Here is a 16434-nt window from a genome sequence, read left to right on the forward strand (position 1 = left end):
AATGGCTGTGTGAACAACTCTTTGAATAAAGAATATTTTAATGTGTTCAAAATTATTGAACAGAACTGCACAGATGAAAATGCATTTATTGAGAGTAATAGTCACTTACGATTATTTGAATACACGAAATTATATTTTTCCCTTCAAGTTAAATGTTTTTATTTACTACTTATGTGTCTCAACTGGAATCGATAACATTTTGATTTTACTTTAATACTCTAGTTTTCATTCATATTGAAAATTACTGCTTTGATAGTGATATAGCATCCAGCCAGTGTCCACAGAGCATGCGCTGCAAGGCAGTAACTGCTGGATACAGTAAGAGACAATAGAAGCAACAGCCTCCACTCCTCTATCGTTGTTATGGACATTAAAAACACATTTGACGCTCTTTTGTAGACAGAAGTTTTATGTTGTTCCGTATGTTCTGTCTTATGTAATTCATTTGGTAGGAGGAAATATCACAATGAAAACGTCGTGGAGAAAGTAACGCAAGGCGAAAACACTGTCGTCGGATAAAAGAAAGCAAGGAGAAAGGAGGCATATTTTTACTTTTGTATTTCATATTTTTGAATTAACTAAAAAATTCTTACTGGAAAAGTAAGAAGGAAAATTAAGCATTAAAAAATTTAAAATAAATAAATAAATAATACTTATAGCTGTTAAGAGAATTTTAAACTTGCATGGTTAAATAATAAAAATCATTAATTAGTTAATTTCCTTTTATAAAGTCTTATTGGCAATTTTTCATGAAAAATATATACTAAAAAAGATTAGAAAATGGAAGACGCGTAACTGCATGTGGTTACCTCTTTAAAATTGTTTAATTAATTATCAAAAATATAAACTTCTGTTAAATCCTAGAACTAGCATTAATTTCCTATCCATTTTCATCTTCTGAATGTTAAAGTTTCTTTCCTATGTTTTCAGCAAAATGTTATTAGTTATAAAATACAAAATTAGAAAAATTCCTCATACCTCCTTGCGCTCACAAATCATTATGCGAATACGCACAAAGCCTGAAAACGATGTTACCATCATTCGATAATTTGAAGGTGCTTTACTTTTTCCGCAATATTTTTGACTACGATGTTTTTAAACTGCGAAAACCGCTTTATTTTCAATGACGGTGGTGTAATGTTTTTGTACGACAAAGGTTTCTCCTGGCATTATTTTCTCCGCGACGCTTTCGTCTGTAAGCAAAACATTATTACTATTTTTTTTTGGGGGGGGGGCATTTGAATCCATAATAGCAGATGTTCACAGAATCAAAGCAAACGATTAACTGCATGGAAAATTATATCCCACTTCAGGCTTCTTTGAAAATCATGCCATTTCAACTTCTTTCGATGGGGTAGGTAAGAAGGGTTCTCATTTCAGCCTTTTCATTCAAGATCAAAATAAAATCCAAAAGTGTAACAGAAGGTCATATGACAGTGAAGTATGTATGAAGTGATGTGATTATAATGCTCCGGTATTTAAATTTCGAGTTCAAGTATTGGTTGTATAAAGCTTTCATATTATTGGTGACTATAGAGAGCAAGAAAATGTTTTTTATTTTATTAATTTGAATATTACTATTTTCTTGAAATATAACCATGACGATTTCTAAAGAATAATTGCTGCTAAAACTGCATTGAGGATTCTATGTCTTAAACGAAAGCGAAGAATGAAAGTTTTTGAGGTTCTGGCTAGCATTAAATCTGTATCACAAATATATTGCTCCAATAAATCATAACGTCGTGAGTGATACTGCTATCATAGTTTTCAATAAAGAATCGCAGACCTTTAAAAATGTAACCTTCATCTTAGAGGAGAATGTTTAGATTTTTTATAATCACCTGAAAAATAGGTTTTATAGGTGACTATTACCTGCAAAACGATTTGATAGGTGGTCTGTGAAACATCTCACCTGTATTTTACGATTACCTGTCGAACTATATAGTATTTATAACAAAGGATACGATCATTTATTTTTGTTAACTGACATGAATGCGAAACTGTTAGTTTTCCATTAAATTTATTTATTTTACGACTGCTATGATAGTATTAAAATTAAAAAAAAAAAAAAAAAAAAAAAAAAAAAAATCCAAACTTCTGTTTCTCAATAACGACCATTCACAAACGTGCGTATTAGTGTGTGCATATTTACCCAGATAATGAGACGGAAGATAAGTAATTATATGACGTTACATTTATTAAAATTGTTCAGTTAGTTATCAAATCGTAAGTTTTTCTTTTATAATTGTTAATCTGATATTATTTTAATAAATATTAAATCTTGTTTTGTTTCGCTTTATTCGTCACCTTAAAGTGGGATTAACATTTTCGGGTGGTGACGGTGAAAGTGGATTACGTAGCGCAAAACCTTAAAGGTTATTAGCGCCGATAACATTTTCAGGTACAGAGTGAAGTTAAATTTATTCGTTAATTCAAAAACATGAAATATAAAAGCAAAAATCATTCAGATTGCTTCTTGAGTTCACAAATCATTATGCAAATATGCATTTACCGCTTTTAAAATCTGGAAAACCATGTTAATATCACGCGATGATTTATAGATGCTATATTTTTTTTACCACGATATTTTCGAATAAGATGTTTTTGAAATGCTTTATTTTTTTACTACAAATTAGTCAACTATGATGCTGCGACGTTTCCGTTCGCAATGCTTTCGGCGGACATGGTTCGTTTGTCTCACAAAGATTATTAGTCTTTTCAGAAGCTACCTTCAGAATAGATATGTACAAATCATCACCGATAAGGGCACAATCACCGAAATATTGGAAAGAGGGTGTCTACAGGATTCTTGCCTAGGCTGAACCCTGTGAACTATATAGAAAACAAAGGTTTTAAACATTTTGAAAACTGGAACAGACAAAGATTGTAACTTTCGGAGATGATTTTGTAAAGGTGACAGCAGGCAGAACATATTTAGAAGACCAACGTGGTCTAGACTATTCGTAAAATAGGCTTGCTTTCACTAGCTTCCAATCTCTTTTAGTAAGAAAAGCTGCTTACGGTAAGCAAGAATTAGGCATTGAAACGCAGTTTCTCGTTGGGTCTTGATAGCACGCGCGGAGTGTCAAGGAACTACGGTATTTTCGAAGTAACAGTTACACAGGGACCTAGCCATAATGTCATCAAATTTGGTGATTCTTCCCCTAATTTGGCTACATAACTGTCCTCAGAACCGTCGCCCTCTTGGCGATATCTCGACAATTTAGCGAGATAGCCATTCATTCATTCATTCAATGTTAAATAGATTTGCCCGAGTAAACTTATTTTTTAAGCCCGGCACAACATTATCTCTTTCAAGCATTTCATGTCACACTGTACAAAAAAATACTCAAATTTCATCTATAGTAATTTCACTAAAGTTATTCACATGTTTACAAAATTCATAACATTGTTGTGACAGCCCCCAGCGTCAGTGTGTTCAGTAATAGTATAGGTAAAAGGGATGACGGCGTCACTAACGTTTATTACCTTCTATAGGAATTTATACTTGACACTTAATATTTATAAAAAGATCCTATTTCATTTTGTTCTATATTCAACTTTCCTTCAAAGGAACTGTACTCTAGTCTCCTGAAAGCTGCCGGACGTAAAGATGTTAATTCTGTAATGAGTGTTAACAGAGCAATGGTCCTTAATATAACTTCAATATCTGGCAGTATTACTAGAACGGGAAAGGACTCTGTTCATGACCTGGAGGTACCAGGATACAAAATTAGCAAGGTTAGTTTTATTTCATAAGTTTTTGCTAATTATATTTGTTACGCAAAAGCCAGTATGCAAAAATAAACTGTAAAAATGACCGGTAAGGACAGTTTTTTAATCTATGAGTTATTAAATGATACAGAAGACCGTGGATGGTGGAACTGAAAGTATTTTATTTCAAGTGCTTTATATGAAATTACATATACACACCTATATACGTATAGTTACATATATCATAATTACAAAACAATTTTTTAAAAACAAAATATAAACATACCTAGTATTTTTGCGTATTAAGCTGCTGAAAAATTATCAGTAAAGACATAAAGTAAGAAATTTAGTACTAATTTTTCACAAAGACCAAAAATTGAAATTCATAATTAATAAATTTCAAAAATCCTATAAATGCCACAAAGAATTTAAAAAATATTAAAACCAAAACTTTCCAAACAAGCAGTACCCCAATTAAAAAAATTAATGAAATTTAAAAAATGGACAAAACAGAAGGTTCAATCAACTTCAATGCCACTTCGTCAGGGCGGGGGAGGAACATTGAAATCAATTGAAAACTCTCTTCTACAAAAATCCTTGCTTTTCTGTATCCAGAAATAGACGACAAATCCTTTCAATGTATTTTAGTTTTATTTAGTTCACCTGAAAATTCGGGCCTTTCCCAAAGAAAGGAAAAAACAAAGTAAATTCAAATTAGAATATTGTACCTTAAAGAGAATTCTATTTTATTGAAAGAACTGAAAACGTAAGTGAAATAATATTACATTTCAGTAAAAAATTTAAATCAAAATTTTTACCTTTAAACATATAGCATATAATCCAAAGAATTTGAAACGTTATCAACTTACGTGAAAAGAATTAAAACTCACAAGAAGTAATTAAAATCTTCGAGTACGTTTAATAGCCCACAATCAAAACTAAGAATATCGTTATTGTAGTGACGTAAAGGTTTGCCATTTTGGCTTCATTGACGAAACTAAAAAACCTTGACGAGAACGTAATCGCTCAAAAGGCTAAAATTTGGAACAAAAGATGGAATTTTGAAATCGAAAGAAAAACTTCTAAAAACTTCAATGAAAATTTACAATTTTGACAAAGAAACAGATTACTTTATTGATTGAATGAAAATGAAGTAAATTCTGACTCTTTTAAAACAAAACTGGGAATAAAAAATATCATTTAGTGTAAAACTTTAATTAAGTTTTAAAATCAATTATTCTTAAAAAAGTATCCTCAAAAAAGGTGCCCAATAAGTGGTCAAAAAGTTTTTAATAATGTTTTGTAGATATGAGTAGAAAAATCCATAAAGTTGAATTTTAGATTTTTTAAAATTGTTACTTAAAGTTACAGAAAAGAGTTGAAAAAGGAATTAAAGGAACTATTCTTAGAAAAGTAAAATGTCTTCACGGCATTGGCTTATCATGACGACTTTGAATACATAAGGCTTAAGTAACCGAATAGTAATTAAGAGAAAAAAATAAAATCCTATAAACCCTTTAAAACATCCTTTTTTGTCCTTCTCTTTTGGAGCTTTCAGATAAAATATTCATACTTTTAAAAAGTATTATATTGTGTAGACTACTCCAGATTTCTTTAAAAGACTACTAATGAATTTTAAACGAATTTCATTATTTTTAAAAATTTTGGTAATTAGGTTAATAATAGTATTAGAAATAACTTTTTTAGATATGTTGGAGTTCCAATTTATAATTTATATATAGAAAAATTAAAATCTTTTATCAAAAAGTTTAATTTCTGTTGGATTATGAATACTTAGATCAATTTAAAATATTTCTGTTCGGTTTTTGTTGGTCTTATTCAGTTTTAGACAATTTGGGTAGACATTGCTGTTTTCAATGAGATTAAAATCATTGAAAGTAATAATGTCATCAATATATCTTTCAAATTTACTGAAATCGCTATCAGAAAGGCTCTTTAGGAATTTGAATTCTTTAGAAAATAGAAATAAGTTAAAATATGAGTGGAATATGATTTTCCTATTGAAATTCCTTGTGTTTGCAGGTAAAGAAAGTGTAAATGTTTAATATAGTATTGTATAGCGAAAAATGTAGAAATTCTTTCTCTCTTTGTAAATACAGAATATTAAGTATTTCAGGGAAAAAATTCTATCATTTCTAGAAGACATTCATATATTTCTTTAAGTGGCAGAGACGTGTAGAAGTTTCTAAAATCATAGCAGTTAATATTGTAAATTTTAACATATCTAACTTCTTCTTCAATGATTTTCAAGTTATCGTAAAGAATCCAGCAGAAGTTTTTCTCTTATTTAACTTGTTCAAAAACTATATTACAAGTAGTTTTAAGTAGATTGATAAAATATTTTCGAAATTCTTCTTGAAAATTCTGGTACTATTGGATATAAATGTAAAGTTTACTGGATTTTTATGAAATTATGGTAAAGCATAAAGATTAGCAGATGTGTTATTTGTAGTGAAGAGAGAAATTCTCCATTTTTTGTTAAAAGCAGAAATTTTGTTAATAACAGTACTTTCTTTATTTCCGCAGATATTATTGGTAGAAGAAGTTTCCAGTTCATTTTCAATTTATACCATTGTAGAATGTTTTTTCATAAAATACTGAAATTATTGTTTGCTTTATCAATTTTAGTTATGGTAAATTATTTTTTTTATTACGAAAACTTCAGAAGTAATTTTTTTCAATTTTTAATTCCTTTAAATCCTTTAATTTTCTCAGTTTTCCTTTTGCTTTGAGTAATAATCTCATTCTTCCATTCCTTAAAGAGATGTGAAGTTAAACTAAGTTCAGATCTAACTTCAAGGTGAAATTTTATTATTTATTATTATTTCATTTCTCCTAATTGCTATTCTGTTACTAAACAAGAGCCTTATATTCAAAGTCATGATGATAAGCCGATGACATGAAGACTTTTTACTTTTCTAAGAATAGTTCTTTTACTTACTTTTTCAACCTTTTTCTGTAATTTTAAATAACAATTTAAAAAAAATCTAAAATTTAGCTTTATGGATTTTTCTACTCATATCTACAAAACATTATTAAAAACCTTTTGAACACTTATTGGGCACCTTTTTTAGTCTACTCCTTTTAAGCAAAATTGATTTTAAAATTTAATTAAAGTTTTACACATATTCTTTATTCCCATTTTTGTTTTAAAAGAGATAGAATTTACTTAAATTCACTCAATTAATAAAGTAATCTTTTTCTATTGAACGTGCTCGAAGATTTTAATTACTTCTTGTGAGATGAAATTAAGTCTTTTCACCTAAGTTTTATAACGTTTTAAATTCTTTGGATTATATGCTATATGTTTAAAGGTAAAAATTTTGATTTAAAATTTTCACTGAAATATATTATTATTTCACTTACGTTTTTATTTCTTTCAATAAAATAGAATTCTCTTTATTTAAGGTACAAGATTCTAATTTGAATTTACTTTGGTTTTCTTTACAGAATTTTCGGGTGAACTATCACAATTAAAATACATTGAAATGATTTATCGGCTATTTCTGGATACAGAAAAGCAAGGACTTTTGTAGAAGAGAGATTTGAATTGATTTCAATGTTTCTCCCCCCTGATGCAGTGCCATTGAAGTTGATTGAATTTCTCTTCTGTTTTGTTCATTTTTCTTTAAATTTCATTATTTTTTTTAATTGGGGTACTGCTTGTTTGAAAAGTTTTGGTTTTAATATTTTTTAAATTCTTTGGAGCATTTATAGGATTTTTTGAAATTTATTAATTATGAATTTCAATTTTTGGTCTTTGTGAAAAATTAGTTCTAAATTTCTTACTTTATGCCTTCATATATATTTTTATTAAAATTAAACTATGTTAATAGACTTACAATATACTGTGTAATTGCTGCTAAGATAACAAAAAATAATTATTTTCTTAATTTAAATTTAAATGAAACAAGCAAAGAATGATCTCGAAAGCGGAAATAAACTCAAATTTTAAATCTAATAATTTAATTAAAGTTAGAAGAATCTATTAAATTAACTTGGACGAAGTTGGAAATTTAATTTGTAAAAATAAAAATATGAAGTAACAAATACAGTAACGAAAAAGCTGTATTTTCATAGTCAGATTTAAAAAACTTTGTCAAGAGGAGGAAGAGTACATTAACGATATTATATCTTTTTCTTATAAACCTAAAGACTATAAGTCTTTTTGGTACTCTTCCGTTATGGACCTGCTACGCATTTTGGAGAGTTTACTAATTGTTACATACCCACACAACCGCGGCTAGACAAGTAGTACCATTTGTCTACAATTTTGGAAAAAAGTGTTCCCTCCGCAGTAATTACTTTTCAAATGCTGATGCTTGTAATCTTTTTTTTTTTTTTTTTTTGGATTCTCCTACGTACTTTTATTCTTACAATCATCTTCGTTGCAAATATTTTATAAAATTAATTAATTTTAAATACTTTTCATAGGCTGCATTAAATATGGCCATGAGGAATTTTGCCGAAAATGTCAAGGGAGAGAGTATCCTAGTGATTATGATGTGCCCTGGATGTGAAATCAAAGACGCGGGCACAGATCAAGAAGAAGTCGGAGTCGAAGAAAGCGTTTCTAACATACTTCAGACATTACCTAAACTTAACGAGAAACATCAAGGTACGTATATTGACAGAAATGGAAATGAATATCTATTTTGAGAAGTGCATTTGCATGGACCCATTGTATTTAAAATTTCTTTTCAATTCAAGCATAAAGTAATAGCACTGTGGAATAAATTTATTTAGCTAAGTTTTTTTTTTGGTTTCCTTTCTATACTCGCTGAAGAACGCTAACAAAATGATGTAATTTCTGTCTAAATCCCAATAAAAATGAATGGTTCATATTTCAACTTTGCTTCATCGCTGTTCTGGTTATTTACTGGTAAATATGTCGACCTTCTGTCACATGACTGTTGTCGGATATTGTTACTCAAATCTTCAGCTTCTGTTTTGAATATTTAACATCACTGGATCTTTTCCACCATAGAGGACATACTACATACCAAATAATTTTCTGTTTAAAAGCTTTTTATTGACATTACGAATCAAATACAAGAAATCTGTTATACGTAATAAGAACAAAGCATTTAATTTAAGGATGACCAATAGGCAAAGTTAGTGCATACATTTTTCTGTAGGAAATTGTTTACACATGTTGTTTCATAGTGGAAAAGAATCGCAACATTTTATCAATTATTTTAACTTACAGTTGTCACAGTCAGCAACTTAATGAGCGCAGTATTCGTTAGGATTGCTGTGAAACAAACCTGATGTATTTTGAATAAACTGGCAAATATGCACTCTATAACAACAACAACAACAACCAAAAAAAAAAAAAAAAAAAAAAAAAAATCGACGCACCAAAAAAGAAGTTGTCCAATGGGAACAAAAATTGGTGTATTGGGAATTTATGTATAGAAAAGAAAATGATTAAAATTTCAGAACAATTGAATGATTTATTTCACAGTTACACAGTAAGCTGTTGACCCACCTCTAGCCTGGATGCAAGCTGCCACACGACGTGGCATAGACTGATAAAGATCACGGATGGTCTGCGGTATTTCTTGCCAAATTTGCTTCACTTGTCGGGCTAGTTCATCAATATTCCCCAGTAGATGCAGTTGCCTTCCCATCATATCTCAGACATGCTCGATGGGAGAGAGATCTGGCCGGCCAAGGAAGTGTTTGACAAGCTATAAGATAGTTCATAGCAACACGTGCCGTATGTGGGCTGGAAATATCTTGTTGAAAACTAAGGCCAGGGTACCGCAAAAGGAACAGGTATCAGAATGTCGTCGACGTGCCGCAGGGCTGTGAGTGTGCCTCTAATGACGACCAAAAGGTGGTGGTGGTGGTGGTAGTTGAGTTAATGGCACATAACCAGAAAGGTTATATGCGCCAAACACACGGTAGTTTATAAAACGGTAGATAAACTTTGTAAAACAACAATTAGCAGAGTCATAAGATCTACATGAAATAATAAAATGGTGAAACTAAAATGATGAATACATATTAAAACTCAGTAAATGATATGCAACAAGCAATGAAACATTAAAATTACATTACAATAAAAGCTAAATCAAATTAAATAATATAAACCTGTTTCTTTCAAGTATAGAAATCAATTATTATTGGCCTCTTTCGCGATTAAACGGTCAAGAGGCGAGTCACACTCGTTAAAATGCTTTGGTCGCAGTCTATTAAAATTCGGACACTCTATTAAAAATTACGAACAGATAAAATGCTATCACAGTAGGGAAAAATTGGCTCACTCTCTTCTTTGAGAAGATACTTGTGCGTGATTCTCGAGTGGCCGATTCGAATACTAGTCAAGAGTACTTCTTCCCTTCGGTTTCGAGTACTTTCCCAAAATTGCCCTCTAGGCATCACGCTTCTTAGCTTATTATTTAATAGTGCGTCCCACATTTCTTGCCATTTATCTAAAATTTTCCGCTTCAGGGTCTTGCTGATATCTCTGAGAAGAGTGAGTTGACTAGATTCCTCAACAGCAGCTTTGGCTGTGATATCTGCCAACACATTACCTTTTATTCCTACGTGTCCGGGAATCCAGCAATAAATAATTTCGAATACACGACTACTCAGGTTTCTATTCAACTTTAAAATTTCAACTAAAAGCGGATTCTGTGTGTCAGAGAATGTTTCTAAAACCTTCACTGAATGAGTCGGAATAGATAATAAACTTTCTTCGAGAATGTCTAGATATAGATAAAAGAGCATAATAAATTGCAGTAAGTTCAGATGTCAGGACTGAACAATTATCATTTAGTCGTCTTCCCAACATATGATTTTCAATTACGAAAAGCATTCCAACATCGATTTCTCTCGATCCATCTGTACACAGAGGAATATAATTAATGTACCTTTGTCTGTGTTCTGAGAAAAGGTGTTTGTTTTAATTTGTTTGTCCCATAAGTGTAAATTTTGTAGCTTTAATCCCCCCTTTCGGGAAAAAAAAAAAAAAAAAAAAACATTTTTTCCAGCTTTTATATTTTACTACCAATTAACAATAGTCTAAATTAATACCTCATACAATTTTTCTAAGGATAAAATAACCTTTATAATACAAAATTCTTATTATAATAATCTATTTCCAATACATTCTGCTCTGCAGTTTAAGCACTAGCACTGTATGTATTATTTAATCATATTTCTATTTTTTACCCTATGTATGTATACAAACTAACACAAATTATTCACCAGTAGGCACTATTACACAGGACAGTTCCAAAGACACATTTACACTCGTCGAAAAACTACGACAAAACACGTTAAAATAATCAGCAACAGAGCCTTCCGGCTGTAACGGTGAAGACACCTTCACGTCAAAGCACTAAAGTGAGTGAGTGAGTGAGCGAGATTTTTTTGGCGCAAAACCAAAAATGATTATAATGCGCCAAACACGAGGTAGATGAAATCATGAATGAATGATGCTTTGAAATTGCTTGCCAAATCCAGAGGATGAAGTCATATAAAAACAAGGTAAAAGCACACATTAAAATACAATACACAATCTTCAAAACAGATTACATTAGATAATAAAAGCCAGTCTCTTTTAAATAATAAAATTAATTAAAATTGATTTCTCATCCGATTAACGGTCGAGAGGTAATTAATTCACAGCCATTAAAATATTTCTGACGAAGATTATTAAAACTTGACACTCAATTAAAATATGTCGGACAGATAAACAAAACTTACAATTTGAACAAACAGGCTCATTCTCAGCTTTCAGAAGATAGTTATGTGTCACTCCAGTGTGACCAATTCTGAGGCGAGCCAAACGAACATCCTCCTTTCGATTTCTATTAAAATCCCAACACTCAAAAGCCCACCAGTGGCCGAGCGGTAAAGTCCTAAACAACGGGCACCAAGCTGAACACTGACACCAATCCTCTACAGTATGCAAGAGCTCTACCAACTACCAATGGACACAGTCCATATCGTTAGTGACACCAATCATCAATCTATGCTATTAAAAATCCCTGCACAAATTCACCAATAGCCCGTCAAATACAAACAATTATCAATTCCAGCCAAAAGAACTTCGTTCTTACATGGACGAAAGGTCATAGCAATTGCGCCGGGAATGAAAGAGCGGACTTCCTGGCAAAGCAGGCAGCCCTCGAACAGTCAGGCACTACCATCCACATCCCATGGCCACGCTCCACACTGAAGTTTACTCTAAAAGTGAAGGCCAAAGAAAAGTGGCAGAGACAATGGGATCAAGGACCGTAAGGCAGAAGGGCGCATTCACTTCTCCCATGTGTCGATACTGAGCGCACTATTTATAATTATTATCTCTCTCAATATATCTCTGGTCATGGACCGTACCCAAAGTACTTCTATGAATGAAACCTTTCAGTGACTGAAATATGCGTTTGTGGTAATCCGGGTGATCCAGACCATTATTTATTTCAATGCCCAATAACAGAAGACTATCATATCCGCCATCCCACAGCACCAGGAACAGACTTCAAACGCTTCTTGATAAAGCACTGAAAAATCCACATTAGTATCAAAAACATAATTGACACACTCCACCGACATAGCTTGGAACTGTGTGCTCCATAACTGTTTTAAGTGCTTCTTCTTCTCTGGTACGAACGCCAGTTTTCCAATGGGGGTGCCTTTATAGTCATTGCAGTAGTTTATCTTAGTGTATCAATGTCAGTACAGTTTTAGCCCCTAGACAATACGACCACAGTTATGCACATTAAAAATGGCATAACTGGAACTTGTGAACTCTACTGTATGTATGAACTCTGACCCAATTGATGAACTGCTACACTGTCCCAATAACATCACATTAATAACACAATAACCAAGATAATACTGTTTAATGTTTTTCCATTCATTTCTTTTTGTTTATTTGTGTTTACTTGTGTACATATATTTATATTTATAATTTCACCATCAACTGTAATGTATGGTAATGTATTTGTAATGTCATTGTCATCAGCAACTGTATCTCCCGTACCACAAGTTCCCTATGCTCCAATGATTAACGTTTCAATTAACACCGATGCCTGGCGTAAGTACGCCCTGTGGATGTGTTCATCTCAAGACGGTTAGTGTGAAGGAGCGACACCAGTTCTGCCAATGGCGATGTGTTCGTGCTTCCCACGCTTATTCTTGTCCTGTCCTGGTAGTTCGGTCTGAAGTTCAAATCCCGCGAACGGGCTGGCTGCATGGGCGTTTTCGTGGTTTTCCCAATGTGTATCGTGCATAAGAGCCAGTTTCCCTTAGAAAGTCCTCCACAAAGGCATCCCTCCCCTTAGACAGATAGCCCTAGTGTGCTTTGCCATAATTAAATAAACCGAAACAAACCCAACACTCAATTCTAGGCTTTACACTTCTCAGCTTGTTGTCAACTTGAACATCCCAAAACTGCTGCCAATCGTTTCTTTGATGACATAACAGATATCTCTGAAAGGGATGAGGCGACTGGACGGTTCAATAGCAGATTTCGCTGTGACATCCACCAGCTCATTTCCCTTTATTCCTGCATGTCCGGGAACCCAGCAGTACAGGATTTCATATCCACGACTCGTTAAGTTTATAAGTATCTTCAGAATATCCACTATAACAGCACTTTGAGTGTCGGAAAAAGTTTCTAACGCTTTTAGCGCACTATAAGAGTCTGCATACAATATGAATTTCTTGTGGCACAGCTTTGAGATGTACAAAAGATGATAATAGATTGCAGTTAATTCAGATGTTAACACTGAGAAACCATTGTGCAAACGTCTGCCCTCTATGTGATCTTCAATTACAAATGCCATCCCAACATGAACATTTGATTTGGATCCAGCTGTATATACTGGAAGATAACTGCTATATTTATGCCTGTGCTCAGCAAAGAATTGCCTGTAAACGATGTCGTTAGTGCTTGCCTTCACGTGATATCTGAAAACATCAAGAAGCTGAATCCGTGCTTTTTCCCAAGGTGGGACAAAGCACTAAAGTACAGCTCCCGATTTGGTCAATGGCTTTCAAGCTTATCTTTGAGCTCAAGATACTTCTCTCTCCCAAGAGGCGCAGGATGTATATAGCTTTAACCTACCTTCGAGAATATTCTCGAGAAAACCGCTAAAAATGTGTTTTAGAATATTCTCACTCCTTCCACCAAATATCGCCAAATGCGCGATTTTAAGACAAATATGACAACCCCACTGTTGGATGTGTATTTAATATTTGCATTTATTTTGCCTTATTTATTTTCTCACTGTTTAATTTTTTTGTTATGATTTACCATAATCTTGTTACTGGCAACATGCTTTATTTTACTATTGAGTTTGTGTGAATGGCAACATTTGTTCACGTTTATGTTTCAGTAGAATAACGTTCGTAGACGCAATGCGCTGCAGGCAATTTATCTCTTAAATATTTCATGTTTTAAAATATCAATAAAGTTTATTATACAAAGCTGATGCTTTTTAATTCAAGGCAACTAATTGGTTCCCCAGGTGAGGCACTTAATGCTATTTAATGTGTTGTAATCATATGCTTTAGAACTTTACCCTCTCAGCATTACTTGTTTGTAACGCTGAGAGGGTTAAACAACACTCTCAGAACAGATTTTTCCGTATTGAAAGATGGCTTTCCAAAGCGTCAAGCACGGATTATTTTGCCAGCTTTTGATGAATCCGAAAGCGTTTCAAACGATTTTTCCTGCCTTACATTTTCCGTCTCGAAATCGTTGAGGACGGAATATTGTGTACTGTCGTTCCCTTCGACCTCCTGTCGCGCTTAATTGGCAGTGGGGAAACAGCGATTGCTAGAGAAAGATGTCACAGTGGGAGGGTCATAAATAAAAACATCAAATCCAGCCGTACCATCTGCCGACCTGAGGGCGATTTTCGTCCCGAAACTGGAAAATACTGAAAAGCCTTCAACGCAAATATTTTTATGTATGTGAAAAATTTGCGAAGCAAAATTTCTTCTGCAAAAGTAAATGTAATTTGCACGGAACCCATGAATAACTTTTAAAGAATTCAGTATCACCTAATTTACAAATAATTTCTTTTAGCATAGACTAAATACTTAAACAGGTATCTAACAATGACTGTAAAAACCGAGAAATTTGATATAATTTTTGTTTGAGTTGTGCGCATTGATTAAAAATATTGTATTTTTTAAAACTATTATAACAGTTCACAAATAAAGTTACTTCAATATATATTTTGAATAATTGTTCTGAAATAAAAATGAGATTTTTGAAAGAGTTCAAATCTTATAATTCCGTTTCAAACTAATGTGTCATTTATATGTTTGTATCGAAATTCATTTAGTTCTGTGAATGCGAAGTATAGACATTTTATTATTGAAATATGTGGACAAGGTGCGTTTTCTTAAAGAAAAATTCGTTTGACTCTTCTGATTTTTCGTTTAAAACGAACTACTGAGAAACTTCCTTGGCATGATATGAAAATCATTCGCAAATAATATCGTATTTGATTAGATCGCTTTTTGGCGTTGATAAAATAAAGTAGTGAAAGTACATGAAATTGTATGATGCATTTTTTACCCTAAGCAAATTACTTCCGTTTTACTGAAAGTGTTGTCGAATGAAAGGGTCCGGACGATATTTGACTATGATACTGTTATGAAGATGTGTTTATTTCCAAATTTCGAAATGGTTGGGACATAAAATTCTCAACAGGTAAGATTAAATAATTATGAAAAATAGTTGTTAGTGGAAAAGACATGCAAATAGCTTTTTATAAAATCGTCGCAAGCATTATACGAAGGTGGAAAAAATATGATGGTGATCTGGGTGATGCAAAAAATTTCGAAAAAGGAAATAAGAATTTCCGATTATTTGTCTATATCAAGATTTGAAATGACACAATTAGATGCTCAGGTAAAGATAGACAACTTTAACTGTCATGGAAGACTTTGGGGGATGGGAAAAGAATTTGTTATTTACGACTACGGTTAATTAAAACAAAGGAGGGCTGTGTCTGTATGGTAAACGATGCCTTCTTGGAATACTTGTTAAAGAAAACTGGCTCGTATTCACGTTACAAGTGGGAAAACTCAATTCCAGATCAAACTACTAGTGTTCGGTGACGTTACTGCTCGGCCGCTAGTGGACGTTATTTATGACTAAGGACTGATGAGCTATGTTAAATTAGGTACTGATTACCCCTTATTTTTAAATTCATTAGTTAATACTTATGATTCTTTTATTAAAAAGGCCAATTATATGCATGTATTTCTTGAAATCAGTTTTCACATCTTATTAACATTTTATGTGCAGTTTTTATGGCATCCTTCCTTCACGTGCACTCAAATAATTTCACAGCCTAAGAACAAAATAGAATTATTTAAAATTTAATATCTATGCTTCGTTTGAAATATTTCTCTTTGGTTTGGTTTACTTGAAAAGCGCTCGAAGGCTATCTGCCAAAGGAGGGAGGCCTTCATGGAGAACTGTCTAAGAAAAAATGGCTTCTATACATGTTACACAAAGGAAAATCACGTCCATGCAGCCAGCCCGTTCCCTGGGATTCGAACCGAACTACCAGTGTTCAGCAATTTTACTGCTTGGCCGTTGGTGGGCGTATCACTTTTTGAGATAATTATCACAATATTATATGTTTTAATAGGCATCAATAACAATCAATGCTTACTATTGTGATTTACATTTCCAGTGATGTTAATCTCGTAATTAAT

At 32.5% G+C, this 16434-nt stretch overlaps 2 protein-coding genes across 3 annotated transcripts in view; one reads left to right on the plus strand and one right to left on the minus strand.

The window, feature by feature from the left end:
* Positions 1–8585, plus strand: part of LOC118179632 (uncharacterized) — a 75495-nt gene extending 66910 nt beyond the window's left edge. The window contains exons 4-5 of the mRNA XM_085821628.1: positions 3574–3741; positions 8170–8585. Coding sequence (XP_085677754.1) covers positions 3574–3741; positions 8170–8394 — 393 coding nt within the window. The 3' untranslated portion in view covers positions 8395–8585. The remainder of the gene's footprint in view (positions 1–3573; positions 3742–8169) is intronic.
* LOC118202111 (calcium-binding protein E63-1-like) overlaps positions 1–16434 on the minus strand; it is a 710926-nt gene that overhangs the window by 419467 nt on the left and 275025 nt on the right. The window lies entirely within an intron of this gene.

This window comes from Stegodyphus dumicola, chromosome 8 (genome assembly GCF_044657685.1).
Source record: "Stegodyphus dumicola isolate Sdum_Otavi_A_Nest chromosome 8, ASM4465768v1".
NCBI lineage: Eukaryota > Metazoa > Arthropoda > Arachnida > Araneae > Eresidae > Stegodyphus > Stegodyphus dumicola.